Genomic DNA, 16903 nt, shown 5'->3' on the forward strand with positions numbered 1-16903 from the left:
GGATGGGAGTTAGGGGAATGGGGGTAGGAGGCTGAGGTTACATTTTGTCTCTATTTTGTTAAAAATTCGAGGAGGCAAAATGGGTTTCTGGCCTTTTATCTGCCTTTCCCCACCCAACCTCTACCCCCTGGGGGGCCTCCTGTGTCCCCTGGCTTTCCTGCCTTTGTCTGCTGGGCTGGGATCGCCCTCCTTGTCACAGCTCTGGGCTTTGTGATTCTGCTCTGCCCTGCCTCACAGGAGGCCTGTGCTCTTGGAAGACATCCAAGGGGCAGGGAGCCCAGCTTTGATAAACATTTGGTTAGAGTAGCTTCCACAGCTGTGAAATGGGAATAAAAATAACCTGTGAGGATGCACTAAAATACCGAACAAATTCCACAGTTAAAGCATCCCTCCAAGAACACTGATGACATCCCTAGTTAAGATGGGTGAGCTTTTCCCTGTCACTTGCCCTAAAGGTCCTTTCGCTCCGTCAGCACTGTTGCTTTTCACTCAAGGCCTCTTACACGCTCACTGTTCAGAGTATTGGCTGCAGGCCTGTCAGTGGGCCGGGCTGGCAACACCTGGGAGCCTGTTGCCCTGCAGACTCACCCCACAGCAGCTGAAGCAAAATCTGCATTTAACAAGATTCCCGGGTGATTTGCATGCACTTTCAAGTTTGAGAGACTCTGTCTCAGACACCTCCGTCCTGCCCTGCCCCACCTTCAAGACTAGAAACTTTTCTCTCTTTTGTGGTTTAGCTGTCTTCACCCTCCTGCCCTGCTTAAAGTTGCCGACTTTAAAGGGGTCTGGCAGCTCCGTCTCTGGGTCACGAAGATTGTAGCAGGTAGCCCTGGGCACTGGGGGGGTCTGGGAACTGGAAGCCGCCTGAGCTGGCAGCTGCGGGTGCCTCCTCCAAGCCTGTCGGCGAGGTCAGCTCTGGGGCACCGGGCCGAGGAGGTAATTGGAGCCCTCCTTTGTGAAAGGGGGCTAAGAGCCTCCCTCGGCCATCTGGTGCCACTTACCCCACCCCATCCGTCCCAGCTGGGCGACAAGGAGATCAGAATCAGGTTGTAAATGTTGTTTGCTTTTTGTAGACACACGAAGCATTCTATAAAAAGATTTTTGGTATATTTTGAAGTTCAAATAAATAGTCCAGAAAATGGACTGTAAATTTTTTTTTGTAGTTTTTTTTTAGTGGGAAAAATGTTTGAAATGACTTTCCTGATTTTGCTAAGATGGCCTGCCTTCCCCCTGCCTTCAGGTAGAGGTGGGTGGAGGGCCTGTGGGGGTGACTGTGGGGTCCCAAGCCTGGGGATGCCCCTGGCTGTCTGGAACTGTTTTAGGTACTAAGCTTCTAATCTCTTTGCAGATTTTTATCAGTTTTTTTCATTAGAGTCCCATCATTGATTTGTGTTTTTTAAAAAAAATCTGCTTCTCCCTTCCCCTCCCTGCTTATTCCTCTTCTCTTCTACATTTTCAACGCATTTCATTTTACTTATTTTTCTCCAGCAGGCTTCACCTTTTATAGCTTGTTGGGAAAGTTTGCTTTCTTCCCTCTGTGAGACTGACCCCAGGCTGTTTGCCTTGCTAAGAGGCCAGGAGCCAGGCTCTGCCCTGGCTTGGTGAGCCCTGTCAGCCCTGGGCAGGATTAGGGGGTGCCCCTCCAGTGCTGACTTCAGGAGTCAAGCGGGTTGGTTATCTTAAAAAGTATATTGCAGTGAACTGTGCAATTTTGGATACAAGGATTTGAACATCTTAGAGTTATAGTCTTTATTTTATGTCTTTCAGTCATGGAGAAATGGAAGAAAAGGTGTTTAATTCTAAGTTTTATATAGTTTGTGATGAGGGGGAGGAGAGTGTGATATCTGCAAAGAGAACATTTCCCACCCACATTAGACACTCAGGTCACATCCTCGCACTGAGTTAGAGCAGCTCCCCTAAGGGCTGCCCACGACTGTTCAGTCAGTTCAGTTCAGTCGCTCAACGTGTCCGACTCTCCGCGACCCCATGAATCACAGCACGCCAGGCCTCCCTGTCCATCACCAACTCCCGGGGTTCACTCAAACTCATGTCCACAGAGTCGGTGATGCCATCCAGCCATCTCATTCTTGGTCGTCCCCTTCTCCTCCCGCCCCCAACCTTTCCCAGCATCAGAGTCTTTTCCAGTGAGTCAACTTGTCGCATGAGGTGGCCAAAGTATTGGAGTTTCAGCTTTAGCATCAGTCCCTCCAATGAACACCCAGGATTGATCTCCTTTAGAATGGACTGGTTGGATCTCCTTGCAGTCCAAGGGACTCTCAAGAGTCTTCTCCAACACCACAGTTCAAAAGCATCAATTCTTTGGCGATCAGCTTTCTTCACAGTCCAACTCTCACATCCATACATGACCACGGGAAAAACCATAGCCTTGACTAGACGGACCTTTGTTGGCAAAGTAATGTCTCTGCTTTTTAATATATTATCAAGGTTGGTCATAACTTTCTGTTACTGGAGCAGAATTTATTTCTGCCCGAGAGCAGGCCCACTCGTCACTCATTACGTTGGTGGCTGTTAGGAGCGTCCCATTCCCCAGCTGTGTTGGCCCTGCCAGGGCAGCCGGCCTGGTGGGGCCTTGGTGCCTCCACATGGCCTGACCCAGAGCTCTGTTGAAACTCCTGGCTGCCACCATGCTGGCTTGTAGTGGTTAAAGCTGCTGCTCTAGGGAACATTTCCTGACCAGCTTCCCGCCTCCTCCTTCCTTCCTGGGCCTCATCCTGCCCTCCTGCACCTGCCTGACAGCATTTAGCGGAGGGAAGCGTGTCCTGAGCCCCTTGCGTCAGGTGCAGGTCTCACTCGAGTTCTTGGTCTCCAAGTCTCCACTCTAGGTGCCTGGCAACAGCAGCAGCAGTCAGGACATGTAGAAACAGGTCCCGAGGTGTTCATCTCCCACAGTAAAAGCCTATCCCCCCAGGGACTCGCAGAGCGAGTTAGTGCACTGATGGGTTGCTGGACACTTGGTTTCATTCATTCGTGCTGTGACCTTTCCTCAAGCCCTTTGTGGAGAACCTCAGGGTGGACAGAAGGCCCAGTCCTCTGGGTCCTGAGGTCCAGAGATCACAGCATGTCGGGTTCATGGCTTCTTGTCCATGTTGGAGATGTCGCTGTAAACTGGGCCCAGGTGGCCACATCTTGTGTGCATCTGCTTCTGCATGCAGACGTTTCATGTACACACAGGGTTTTCAGAAACAGGCCTGCTGTGATTATCTGGGCTCAGGGCTCCCCATCCTCATTTAAACAGGTGGTTTCACATTCAACAGCAGAGGGAAGGCCACTGGGAGGCCGGTACGGTGCCAGGCCTCCTTCCCCACAGTCTTTTGAGAGGTGGAACAGCCACCACTGCAGGTGACCCGGCCCTCTCTCACCGTGTGGGCAGGCAGGTGAGGCATGACTTGCCTGATGGATCATTTTCAAGATCTCTCTTTGGGCCCCAGGATTGTTTGTTGCCCAGATGTTTTCTTTTCTTTTAAAGAAAAATGGCCACAACTTCTACATTTTACTTGAGGTGAATTATTTTTGTAAACTCTTCCTCATTTGTTTTGTTTGTTTTTTGATCATTCCTCAAGATAAGACTCAGGTTATGCATTTACGCCAGGAACACCGCAGAAATGACACGTGCTCAGTGCATCCCATCAGGAGGGACAGCGGTTGGCTTGACTCATTGCTGGTGCTGACAGCGGTGCTCACTCGGTTAAAGGTGGTATCTGCAGGGTTTCTCCACTGCTGAGTTACTATCATGCTCTTTGTAATTAATAAGTGTTCTATGGGGAGATACTTTGAGACCATGTAAACATGTTTCTAATCAAACTTTCATTGACTAGTTTTAGAGCCTACTGTTACGGTCTAAATGTCTTTGTGTGTTCCCCCACCCCGCCCATTCACATACTGAAATTCTGTCTGGTGCCTGGCTTGATGATGTTAGGACGGGGAACCTTTGGGAGGAGCTTAGGTTATGGGGGTGGAGTCCTCAAGAATAGGATTAGTGCCTTTGCAAGAGACCCCTCAGAGCTCCCTTGCTGCTCCACCATGTGAGAACGCAGTGAAGAGGTGCCCACTTTGAACCAGAATGAGGCTTTCACCCCTCCTTGTCAGTGCCTTAATCTTAGACTTCCTAGCCTTCCGAACTATGAGGAATAAACTTCTGTACTTTAGAAACTGCCTGGTCTGTCAGTTTGGTCCAGTCTGGTATTTTGTTATAATAGCCAGAACAGACTTAAGAACCCATTATCAGTTATTTCTGTCATTCTAGAATTCCCCAACCTAGAATTCTATGGTTACTGATTATTTAATTGCATGAATTTTTACATTTATCCTTCTGCTATAAAGAGCTTTCCCTTCTCCTCCATTTATATATTATTTATCCATTTATATGTATTAGAATGGAGTCATGGGTTCTTACTTTATTCAGTGAGTTAAAATGCATTAATGTTATTTATTTTGATGCACACATAATTCCAGATTGGGCCAATGGGGTGTCCCTTCAAACTGTCTGCTGTGAAGGACAGCTCTTAAAAATGTGGCTTTCTAGGTCTGTCACATTCACTACTGAACGAGTCTCCATGTGCAGTTGGGAAAAAGCTCCTTGAGTGATTCCCCTGTTCTGTGGAATTTGGGATCCGCTGGGTCAGACCCATCATTTTCAAGCGTGTATGTCAGAGCCTCCCCTTCCCCCTAGCCACTTGAAGAGAACTGCTCTGCACACCTCATGCTGGGTTTCTGGGTCAGAGTCTCTTTGTACAAAAGCTTCTGTAGCTTAAAAAGTAATAAAAATAGTAAGTTTGAAAATCGCTGGATTAGGTGACCTCCATTCGAGGCCCAGCATGTCTCCCACTGAGCCCGTGCCTCACTGCTTCCTCCTCTGTCCCACATCCTTCCCTCCCTTGGCTTCTTTCCTGGTGACAGCACTGAGGGAGGCAGATATCTCCTCCCCAGATTAGCGAGGGGCCCCTCGGTGCTCCTCAAACTCAGCAGGTCTGGGGGTTATGGGGTTTTGGTGGTGGAAGCTCACAATGCTGTGTTGGTTAAAAACAGAGTTTCAGACAGGAAGCCAAGCTCTTTGAATCCCAGGCCCATTGGAGAGCCCGGTGGGGCTCAGCTGGCAGCCCAGGTGTTCCTGGACTTCCACCTGGAGGCCTTCCCACGTCCGGCAGTCAAGGGCCTGAGAGTCTCTGAACTCTGGGAACCTCCCTTCCCCCACAACTGTGTGGCAGGGCTTGTCACCCGGCGACAGGGGACGGTGGGGGTGGGAGGTAGGGGCTGAGGGGCCCAACCTAACTCCTGGCTGACTGTTCTCTTTTCCCATGGTGAAGAGTCAAACTTCCGGACCCCTGTGGCAGTTGCTGCCACCATGTCCATTTTTGCAGCGTTTGTGGCAGACCCTGAGTATGGAGAGTTGGTCCTAAGGGCTATGGGTTAGAGTAGGATTAGACTCTTCTGACTCTGAGGGTGAGTCGGAACCAAGTGGGGAGCCTGTGGACTTGAGGCCCTCTTTCCCCTCTAAGAGTGATAGTGCCCCCAGGCTGAGGCATGATATGACATCCTTCCTGTGTGTGAGATTCCCTTGGGCAGTGAGGCAGCCTACTGGCCTGCCTTTATGACCATCTCATTTACCCATTTCCCTTGAAAGTCACCTGTCTCGTCCTAGACTTCTCCCCTTGGGCCTCCCTGTTCCTTTGGCCTGTGAATGTTCCCCAGTACACAGTGGGCTCTGAGGACCCGGAAAGTCAAAGGCCTATGGTGCGCTTGTTTGGAGGTGCAGCAGGGCCCCCAACTCTGTTGGGAATATGGCTGCCCTTCCCGGGGATTGGCCTGTGGGCAGATACAAGTACTGGGAGCCTCAAAGTTCAGGTGGAAAGGTTGAATCTTAGTCAATGGCCAAGTCTGGAGAATGAAGTAGGGAGGAGCCAGTAGAATAACTTGGTAGAGTTTTAGCTTGGGATATGGGTGGATGGTGTTGTCAGGTCAGTACAGTTCAACTGGGCTCTTTGCTTGGGGCTCTCACATGGCCCAAATCAAGGAGTTGCTGCTGCTGCTGCTAAGTCACTTCAGTCGTGTCCGACTCTGTGTGACCCCATAGATGGAAGCCCACCAGGCTCCCCCATCCCTGGGAGTTAGCAGGGCTATATTCATTTCTGGAGGATTTGGGGCAGAATTTAGTTCCTTGTTGTTTGTTTTAGAACTGAGGCCTTGTTTTCTTGCTAACCATCAGCCAGGGCTCCCCTGAACTGCTGGAACTTCTTTCTGCTCTTTGCAGGTAGCTCCTCTGTCTTAGATCCAGCAACAATGCATTGCATCCTTCTCATACTTGGCATATGACTACTTCTGCCCTCAGCTGGGAGAAAACTCTGCTTTTAAGGGTTCATCTAATTACATTGGACTCACTCAGATAGTTTCCCTATTTTAAGTAAATTGATTATTCATCTTGATTACATCCGCAAAATCTCATTTGTCCTTTTATATGGTTATAAATTATACTTCCTGTTTTTCCTTTTTTTTTTTACTTTGCTCAGTAAAAAGATGGCAACTAAAATATTTTTGAAGTCTTCCCAGAGATCTGTGGATTTAGTGAACACACCTAATTTTACTTTATCCTAAAACCCCACAAAAGTTAAGATAAAGGGAATTTTAAAAAAGGAATCACTCTACAAGGACATGAAGAGTGGCAAAGAGGGCAGAAGCAAGAAAAAAAAGTTCAGATCAGGAATTAGATGGGTGAGTGACCCACTCTGAAATGTAAGGAGTTGGTGCCACCATATTATTTTAGGGGGGCTTGGAGGGGAGGCGCCTCAGAGGTGGCTGAATATAAGAACTGTTTGAGGGCAGTTCTTGTGGTTAAACCCCTTTCTTGTCTCCATGGTGCTTGGTGACTGCCTTTTCCCTTTAGCGGGACATTGGAGATTCCTTCTGCTGAAGGAAAAACCAAGTCCTGGGAGATTCCAGTTGTTCTTAGTAGTTCATATGAAGAATATCTCCATTCCCCAGCCTTCTATCCCACTTGGCTTCTAGAACTCTGACAGCCAGCCCCTTACCTTCCAAGCAGGAGATTAAGAGACTTCACCGAGGAACCTGACTGACCTAAGAGGAAAGAACTAAAGATGCTGACAACAGGGACTTTATAGCAGATGGGCCAGCCAGATCACCCTGCGCAGAAGCTCACCTGCCCAAGGACTCAGTGCTTCTAGTCAGTTCTTAGGCATTTACTTTTAGTCATGAGGATTACTAATGATTGCTAATACCTGAAGAAAGTACCTAACGTGAAAGGAAGCAAAACAAATGGGGCAGGGGGAGCAACTTGAAATAAATATTCTACTTGGAGAATACTTTGAAAAAAATTAGACATTTTCTCAGAGAGATAAGAGAAGTACCTATGAAATACGAATAGGATACTATACAAAAGGAACATTTAGGAAACAAAAAAAAAATTAAAATTTTCAAAGAATAAGAGCAGAGCAAAAATATCAGATCATTAGAATAATTATAAATTTGAAAGAGTTTTCTGGAAAATAGACAAGAAAGATGAAGAAGAGATGGATAATAGAGCAGAAGAGGTAAGATGTTTAAAGAATTGGCTCAGGTTCCCATATCTGTTAATAGGAGTTGCAGAGAAAAATGCAAGTAGGAAAATCACCCAGAAAAAAGTTTCCTAGAAGGATACAGGTTTCCATATCAGATGGACTCATCAAATGTTGAGCTGAGTGGATGAAGATAGGCCAGTGCCCTGACCAGTTAGACGAGTACCTTGAAATATCAGTGTGCTGGGAAGAAAGGGATGATCCTACAAGCTTACAGAGAGAAAGAAATAGGTTAAGTTCAAAATCAGGAATCTGAGTAGTTTCAGACTTCCCAATACCCTGGAATGTAGAAGATGGTAGGGCATTGCCTTTAGTGTTCTCAGTGGAAATGACTCCCAACCTAGAATTCTATACACAGCCAAACTTTTATTCACAAATGAAGGTAAAATAAAGATGTTTTCAGAAATACAGGGTCTGAAAAAATTTCCTCTTGCCCTGAAGATTTCTTCCACAAAGGTGAGCAAAGACTGGCTCTTTCATAGACTGTACCCCAAATGAGGCCATGGGAGTTCTGGGCACCAGTCCAGATTAAAGTAGCTCAAAATGTTCCAGGAGAAATTTCTTCCGGAAGAAGAACTAGAAATAGAACATCTGATGTGAGTGAACTTATTGAGAGGAGATTTGGACAACTGACATCGAATTTGGGGTTGAATATTAATAAATTCATAGAAAATTAAACAGCAAACGTGAGAATTATTAACTCTAGATAATAAAAAGTTGTCTAGGAAAAGTAATCATGGCTTACATGGCTCGCTGTGATGACTCACGTGGTCCTAATAAGGTAGCCTCTGAAAATTGGTGTCGCCGTGGGTATGATTGGAGTGGAGATTTGGGAAAGGAGTGTGAGGGGAGTGGTTTGGGACAGGTGACTTGTACAGAAGTAGAGTTACATTTTCGTCTTGCAGGGCAGGAAGCGGTGAGGTAACACCTAACAATGAAAAACCAGGGAATAGTAATACAAGCATAGCATGTACTGAATTTTCTAAGACATCTGGAACGTTAACATCAAGACCAGCTAGAAGTTAAGGGAGCCCCCGGAAAGGGACTGGGGCCTTGGGGCCTAGGATCTGTTTTTGTGTTTTTTTTTCCCTCAACACAGCATTTACAATCATTGATTCTTGCAGGGATATGTTCAGGAATAATTTTGAAAAAAATGAAAATAGCAAATCTAGAACACGTGGCCTGTGATAAGGGCAAGTATCATTTCACAGAGCTCAGATGTGCATGGGAGTGTGTGTGCACTGAATTGATGGTTCAGTGTGCTTCTTGTGTGTGCCAGGTTGCTTCAGCTGTGTTTGACTCTTTGCGACCCTATGGACTGTAGCCCGCCAGGCTCCTTTGTCCAAGGGACTCTCCAGGCAAGAATACTGAAGAGCTTCTTACTGTGGGCTATCGTAAAAAATTTGAAAGCCGTTGTTAGTGGCTTCTCACTGCCAGTTCTCTTTGTACACTTCTGAATTGTCTTAAGTATTTTACAGTTCAGCATGTGCTACCTTTTTAATTAAATGAAGTGGAGAGACGGAGGAGGAAACAATCTTACAAGTTAATATAATCCCAAAGTAGATGAGCCCTGTTTACAGTGATTGCAGAGGTCATCATCCTCCACCAGCAGTGGCCTCAGTTTATTTACATTTTAGTACAAAGGTGGTCATGGTAAGTGCCACAGTAGAAGCCTTTTTAGAAAATCACTTGTAAGCCTACCAACCCACGAAGCCATTTTCATGGTTTTAGCTTCCATTTTGACCTTTGACCACATGCCTACAAATTGTTTCAAAATTGCAAGCTAGGATATTTAGAGTTTGAATGCTTAACTCATATTCTCTTTCTTCTTTTGGTTTCTTTCCTTGAGGCGAACTCTTGAGTCATGAGTTTATTGGATTCAGGGTAGGACTTCTTTTTTTGAATGTCTGTAACTCTATTGCTTACCAAAGGGTAGTAACAGTTCATTCCACTCCCAGCAAGGTATGAATGCAACAGCCTCACCATGGGATTGCCAGCAATAGTGGTGGTGATTTTGTTAAAATAAAAAGTGTAAAAGAATATCTGTGAGTTGCTTTAATTTCATTTCCAGAGACTTTGAATAGTTTTCCATCTAGGAATTATTTTGTTCTTCAGTTTTAGTATAATGCCCAAATCCTTTGTCCATTGGTCTAAAATCAGAGCCTTCTATTAAGTATGAAATTCTTGTTGGAGATAGTATTTACCCTTTGTCATAATCACTACAGCTGCAGGTAATTTATCATTTGTTTCCTTTTTAATTTAATGTTACTTTTAATTGTTATATGGAAATTTAAAAGCATATGTTTTATATTGATAATTTTGTACTTCAATTAGCTTAAATGTGAAGGATCCTTGAGTGTGTGTGTTTACTATTTAGATTGACTTTAGTGTATTATTCAATTCCTCTCAGGTTGCTAACCAGCTATCTTAACACTTAAATAATTCTGACTTTCTCCCTTATTTTAAGAAATTGATGGTTGGACAAATACAGTGACTCCTACTTGCCACATAAATGCTTTATTCTGTTATAATAACTTTTGGAGTTGAGACAGTTTGAGGACTCGGAATTAAATAATTGTTTTCTCTACAGAAAACGCAACATAGCTTTTGGAGAGTTTTCAGTTGTGGTGGTCATTAGTAGCTGTGAAAATTAATCTTCTGTTAAGAAGCAGAATTTTTAATCTGTGTATGTATTTTTGGAGTAAACGCTTTTGGTGTTGATTGAAGTCATTAGCTGGTAGAGAGCTGAGTTTTGCCTTCCTCTGATGTGACTCTATTCGAGTTAGCAGCTATGGTGAGAAGTGAGGGACCATAGTCGCTGTGGAGTCATTTTGGCTGACTTCTGGGTCGGATCTGGCTCTAGTTACAGCACCACCATCCTCGTCACCTTCTGGGGTTCTTTGAAATGTGGGTAACACCTCAGGCTGGTGGGGGAGCACTCATCAGTCTTTTCTCCTTCCTTGAAGTTCAGAAGCTGCCAAGCCAGACCTCAGATGCTCATTGCCTTCATTCCACCCCAAACCCAAGGCTCTGTATTGGAGGATGTGGCTTAGGCTGGGGTCCAAACAAATCTCACTGTTACCTCCTTCCATTTAAATTCAGAACTTGCCTATGTGGGTACCTGGATCTTCTGGTTGAAGCTCAGGACCTGCTTCTCTACTCACCCTAGTCCCAGGACAGAGCTGGTGGGTCAAGAGCAAGAGGCAGCTTTTCCCTGCTGCTCCTTTGATGACGTGTGGTGTGGGACCCCTCTCCCCACCTCCTGGTCAGTTGAGTGCCTTCTCTCCCCATGGGGAGGAATAAACAAGTGGGTGAAGAAAGACTAAACTGCACTGGTTCCCTTCAACAGTTTCCTCTTCTGTGGGTTGGAATGGGGAAATAAGTGTCATTGAAATACCCTACCCCAAGACCTCATAAGGTTATTTCAGTCCAACAAAAATGGTGCAATGTTCAAGCAAGTGTTCTGGGGGTGAGTGGCAGGCATGTAAGGGGACATATCTGAGGGTGATATAACATCTCATGGATGATTAGGGTGTTTCTTTCTGATCATTCCCTAGCATGGACCTGGCTAGTATAGTTTTGAGTGTTTAAGTTACCATGGAGTGAAGGCTTGGGGTTTATATCATGGTAGTTGAGATTCTCTATGTGTGGGTTTGAACCCTGACATTTACAAAGGCAGAGTTATTTCCTGGCTGAGTCTTTGTGGAGTGAGACCCTGGGAGCCCAGTGGAAGAGCGGGGAACAGGTGGTGAGAAAACCAGCCCCCTGCAGAGAACCCGCACTCCAGAGCACTGCTCCCTGCAGCCTGCCTGACAAGGAGCTCCCTGTGGCCATTCCATGTTCTTCCCATGTACGTGGCTGAAGCCAAAGGAGATCAGGGATCTCCACATGGAGAGTCCCTGTGTCACCTCAGGGTCATCATTTTTCAGAGGCCCTGGGCTACGGGGCAGGGATGAGGTCTGCCCTGCTATGGAAAGCATACAGGCCAGTGTTAATTAGCTGGTGTCTTTGTGGAGCCAAGATCCAGGAGAAAGAAGGGAGCCTGGCTTTGTTTACTGCTTCAGAGCTTTGAGGAGAGTTCTTTACTACGGTTAGGTTAAATGACTCCAAGGAGCACCCCTTAGGATTCCTGAACTTTGGGGAATTGTGCCTGAGCAGCCCTCCCCGGTCTCTGGGGCCCTTAGGGATCGGCCCCATTTTAGTTGAGGCCCTGAGAGCCAGACGCTTGCTCAGGGTCAGGTCGTGTGGCCGAAGGAAGGACTGTGTCTGAGAGTTCCTGTTCATCTCCTTGCGTCATCCTGTGTGGCCCAGGCTGTGTTCAGGCCTTCTGTGTCCTCGTGTTCAGTGTGTTCACATGCATTCTGGGAGGGGAGTGTTGTAGAAATGCTGCTCTGCTGGTGGGATGGGGAGTTGGGGGTGGGCTGCTGGGTCATTGCCCACTCCCTGGCTGGTTTCAGGCCAGGCAGGTTGGGTACTCCCAGCTGGGCCTTGACCATACTCCCGCCCCTCTGGGAGGGAGGGGGCCAGTCGGCAGTGGTATCCAGTCTCTTGCCTGTTGGTTGGTTCTGCTCTGTGGGAAGGATGGTGGAGCAGTCATAGTACCCATTTCCAGAGGGATGTGGTTTCATGTGCCTGCCTGGCAGCACTTTCTCAGAACATTACAGACCAGGGGCCAGGCCGCCAAGGCTGCCTCGGCAGGAAGGGATTCTGTGGTGGCTGCTCCGCGGCAAGGCGCAGAAGCTGGCCTCTTACTGGCAGCTGTGGGTGGGTTGTCTCCCCACTGCCAGAGTCCCCTTGTTTGTTTTTGTCCTAGGCCTTGGGTTACCTCTTGTTCCTCTCCTCACCCTGGGAAGTAGGGTGAGTTCTGGGGCTAGGGGTGGGCATTTCCAGGGAGCCTCACATCCCACCCCAGGGTCAGCTTGAGGCACCTTCACCACCCTTCAGCCACTGTTGAGCAGCAGGGATAGTGGAGGAGTTAAGAGTCCATCTGGGTTGCCATTGTGTTTCAAAAATTAACATAGAGAAGGTGGACCAGGCCCTCGGAGTTCACTCCTTTTGAGGGCACCCTCCTTTGAACGCTTTGGACACAGATAAAGGAGAGTGGCCCCACCCTTCACCCTGTGCAGTTCAGTGTTCTATAATCTAAGCTTTACTGTAGCCCAAGGAGGCCAAAACAGTGGCCCTAGAGGGTGGGAGGTTAGTCAGGGGAAGGGGGAGTTGGGTAAAGACTGGCTGCTGTGAGTTCATGGGGTCTCTCCACCCAGGCCAGGGTGCTCTACCTTCCTTACCTCTTGAGGGCTGAGCTTGAGAGGTTGTCTCAGAAAATATTAGATGAACAAATGTGGCTTCTCCTGACTGGCCACTGTTAGGTCATGCCCAAACTTGCTCTTTCATCTTTTCTTCCCAAACTCGACTCTGACTAGTCGAGCCCTCATTTCTTCGTTTGGTTCCCTCAACTCTTGGTTGCTTAGCCCCAGGTAGTGGTGGGTGGGAAGAACGTGGATTGTGGGGACCACTGTCTCCACCCCCATGTTGCCTTGGTTTGGGTCCTGAGCCCTGTGGTTTTTGTCTTGCTGTTGGGCAAGTCACATGACCTTTCTGAACTCCTGTTTCCCTGTTGTGAAGTGGGGGAATAAATACCCAATGAAGAGATGATGACCTAAATGTTTGGGAAGGTTCCCAGCAGAAGTCTACAAGACACTTTTTAGAAATTGCTATTCTCCATTCTTTCAAAAATTTTCTTCGTATTCTTTTGGCTGTTTATGGAAAGTTGACTTCGCTGATTTTTGTCTCACCTATAGCTGGCATTGATATTAAACCTATGTCTGTACTACTGAAAGAACACAGGGGACAGTTTGGGAATTTCTGGAGTCTGAATCTGTATCTTGCCTTTGCTCCTTCCTTGGGGAACAGATTTTGGGGAGATGGTCTGAAAAATTGAACCTGCCATCTCATCACTCTTCCTCTCTCCACAGATCCTGCTTCTCAGAAGATGCACTATTATAGATATTCTAACGCCGAGGTCAGCTGCTGGTACAAGTACCTCCTTTTCAGCTACAACATCGTCTTCTGGGTGAGTGACTGAGAGCAGCATGTTCTCTGTCCTTAATTAGTAAACCATGCTTCTTCATGTATTTTGGGTTTACCTGGCCCCCATGAAGTGGCAGTCAGGGCCCTACCCTCATGAAGCTAGTAACAAGTAAATTATAAAATAGACCATAAAGTGCTGTGATAGGGAAGGCCAAGGTAATTAAAGACCAGATTAAGGTGCCCTTCTTCAGCCTCGGGGGTTCAGGAAGGCTTGGGGCTCTGACCCAGTTTCCCTCCCCCCACGCTCCAGGAATGCCCCAATGAGACATCAACTGTAAGGGCCTTTGTGCACACTGGACTGTGGGCCAGACCCTGTCCTGGTTTCTAGGAGGTAAGGGTGGACAAGGGTAGTAAAGCCCTGCCCTTGTAATGCTGGTATTCAACTGGAAGAGGTATTAGCTTAAGAGCCTCGGAGCAGGGAAGGAGAAGCCTCTTGGCCAGGGTGCTTGGGAAGGACAGTCAGAAGAGAAGGCTTGTGGGCAGAGACCTGACTACTAATGAATACACAGCCATGTGGGGTCTTGGGAAGTAAGCACTGGGTAGGGAGAGCAGCATGTGCAAAGGTCCTGAGGCAGGAATGAGCTTGGCATGTGCAAGAAACAAAAGGAATGCCATGTGGCTGGATCTGAGTACAGGGCATAGGGGACACAGGTTAGGACACGGGCACAAAGAAGCCAGGTCATTTCGTACTCAATGGTTCCCAGTAAGTAGCTGGAATTACTTTCTGCTCCTTTTAATAATGCTTGGTAGGTTATAAGTTGGATGGTGTCATCTGATTTTGGAAAGATTCTGAAGAGTGAAGGGATGGGTGGTGGTCCCAAGTTCTCAGATGAAATTTAGGGCAGAAGAGTTAGAATGATCTCTTAGCCAGACACATGGAGTTGTCAGTTTCCTGGAAATGAAAGTCTTGGCCACCATCGGAGGAAAGGGTGACCAGATTATTGAAGGAGAGTGTATTGACTGAGGAGAGGAGGAGTCTGAATATGGAGGTGGGGATGCCTGAGGTGGGATTGATGAGGAGAGTCCATTCCAAAGTTGGTTGTGAGTGAGTGGCCTGAGGTCAAAGGAAGACCAGGAGATTTTTGTGTCATGGAAGTCTCAAGAGGAAGCCCTTCATGTAGAGAGGAGTAGGGTGAGAACAGAATATTGACATTGGCTTTGACAAGGTGGAAGTTGTGACCTTGACCAGAACTGCTGGGGAGTGGAAACCCACCTAGAGTTGGCCCAGGAGCTAATGGGACGTGAGAGTGGAGACCAGTGACTCATGACAGTTCTTTCAAGGACTCTTGCCTTAATGAAAAGCAGAGAAATTGCGTATTAGCTGGAGATGGTCAAGGGATTAAGAGAGATATCAGAGCATGTTGGTGGGATTGGTTCAGAGAGAGGCAGACATTGATTCTGTGCAGGAGAACAAGACAACATGACCATACACAGAGACTTTTTAAAACCTCCCTTTAATATAAGCACTGTCCTGGTGTCTGGGTCTACAGCTAGTGTCTGGGGGGGACCAGATGGAGAAAGAGGCACAGGATGAGAGGTCATGACGCCACATTTGCCTCTCCTGAGGATTTTGACATTTCCTATCTGGACTGGAACACTTGACAATAAGGCAGACTAACCACGACTTCTCATCCTTTCACCCTTGCTTTTCCACCATCATCACCTGATGATTTATTCCAAATTTTGAAGGGGTGGGAGGGTGAGTTCCTTTCCTGGAGAAACAGGGTGGGATTCAGTGGCTTGGCTGTTTACTCCAGGACTTTTCTGATTCCAGACAACCTCTCGTTAGCAACCACCTCATTGCCCTTGTAGCAGAGCGGTGCTGAACATTTGAGGCGGTTCCTGTGGGCCCCTCCTAATGGGAGGGCTGTGGCTGCCCCTCCCTGAGATGTGTGACGTCCAGACCTGCATTGCTACAAGTCTGGAGGAGAGCCTTCTGGCCCCACCTGGAGCCCCCACCCACCAGCCGGATGCACTGTTCAGGGCCACCTGGTTTAGACAGGAGGTTTGACTTTTTCGGCCTTGTCCACCCAGCTGTTGTACCCCTTAGCCAGCTGACCAGCTGTGTGCTTGTTGGCCTTACATCTCGACCTCTGACTCTCATCCTGATTTTTGCATCTGGAGTGAAACTCTCCTGCAGCCGCTGTGGCTGAGGGTCTGGGAACCTCCATTTCTTCAGAGCCTCTTCAGAACAGATTCTTTGCTCTTGGGAAGTTTTACTAACCTACCCAGTATAATACATTGGCAGCAGCAAATTCAAATTGCAGAGTTCATGAATCCAGAATTGTCACAGGTCACTGTGGTTATTGAAGGGGGCTGCAGTGTGATCAGGGTTTTGCAGAATTGGCCACGTCATGGTCGAGGGCTAATCATTTTTCAGTTGGTGTCCACTGGGGCAGAACGGGATGGAACAAAAAGGAACAGTCAGGAAAGCAAGGACTGAGAGCTTGGTTGGGAAAATGAGAGAGGGAGGCTGCCTGGCCCCTCCCTGCTGAGTTCTAGGCAAAGATTTGCTGTTTTCTGTGCAGGGGCTGGAAATATGGAGTGCGGTCTGGGAACTGGAGTATAGAGCCCTTCGAGAAGTACATGGGGCATGGGGGTCTCCTGGGTGCCAGTCTGGACTCCCACCTGAGCTAATTTCTTTATGAATTGCTCTGAACTGCCTGCTGCCTGCTTCACAAGGTTGCTGAAAATGTGTAATACGGTATGCCTTCTCAGAGGAGTTTTCTTTTATAAATGGAGAAAATACAGAAATAAAACAATATAATGAAACATCCCTCAACCCCATCCCACCACCACCACCACCATGCTCCCATCAACTGGCTTCAAAAGTTACCAACTCAGCCGATCTTGTTTAATTTATATCTTCTTCCACCTTGGATTACTTTGCCGGACCGTTTTGCAGAGAGTTTTTGTTTGATTTTGATGAATTAACAGCAGTGGTGCAGGATGACAACCTTAATGGTGGACTTGGGCTCAGTAGGCAGGTTTGAATATGAAGAAGCAACTTGTTGATTCTTTGACCAGTTCTAGGTGCTGGAACAAGCAGAGGTTTTATTTAGCAGGTTGCCCCGTCCAGAATTATTTTCACAGTAACATTCTTTATAGCAAATACCTTTAGTACTCATCTTTAAGCTGTCTCTTTCCAACTTCAGGACCAAGATTTTTCCATGGGACATTTAGTACTTACTGGAGGCAAGAAACATGAATGCCCCAGTATTTGTGTC

At 47.2% G+C, this 16903-nt stretch overlaps 1 protein-coding gene across 2 annotated transcripts in view; it reads left to right on the forward strand.

The window, feature by feature from the left end:
* The window catches only part of TSPAN14 (tetraspanin 14), a 54106-nt gene that overhangs the window by 13111 nt on the left and 24092 nt on the right, over positions 1–16903 (forward strand). For both annotated transcript variants that reach the window (XM_055425325.2, XM_088842067.1), the window contains exon 2: positions 13562–13659. In XM_055425325.2, coding sequence (XP_055281300.1) covers positions 13579–13659 — 81 coding nt within the window. In that variant the 5' untranslated portion in view covers positions 13562–13578. The remainder of the gene's footprint in view (positions 1–13561; positions 13660–16903) is intronic.

The sequence above is a fragment of the Moschus berezovskii genome, chromosome 12, assembly GCF_049115385.1.
Source record: "Moschus berezovskii isolate FMDL1 chromosome 12, NW_MosBer_1.0, whole genome shotgun sequence".
NCBI lineage: Eukaryota > Metazoa > Chordata > Mammalia > Artiodactyla > Moschidae > Moschus > Moschus berezovskii.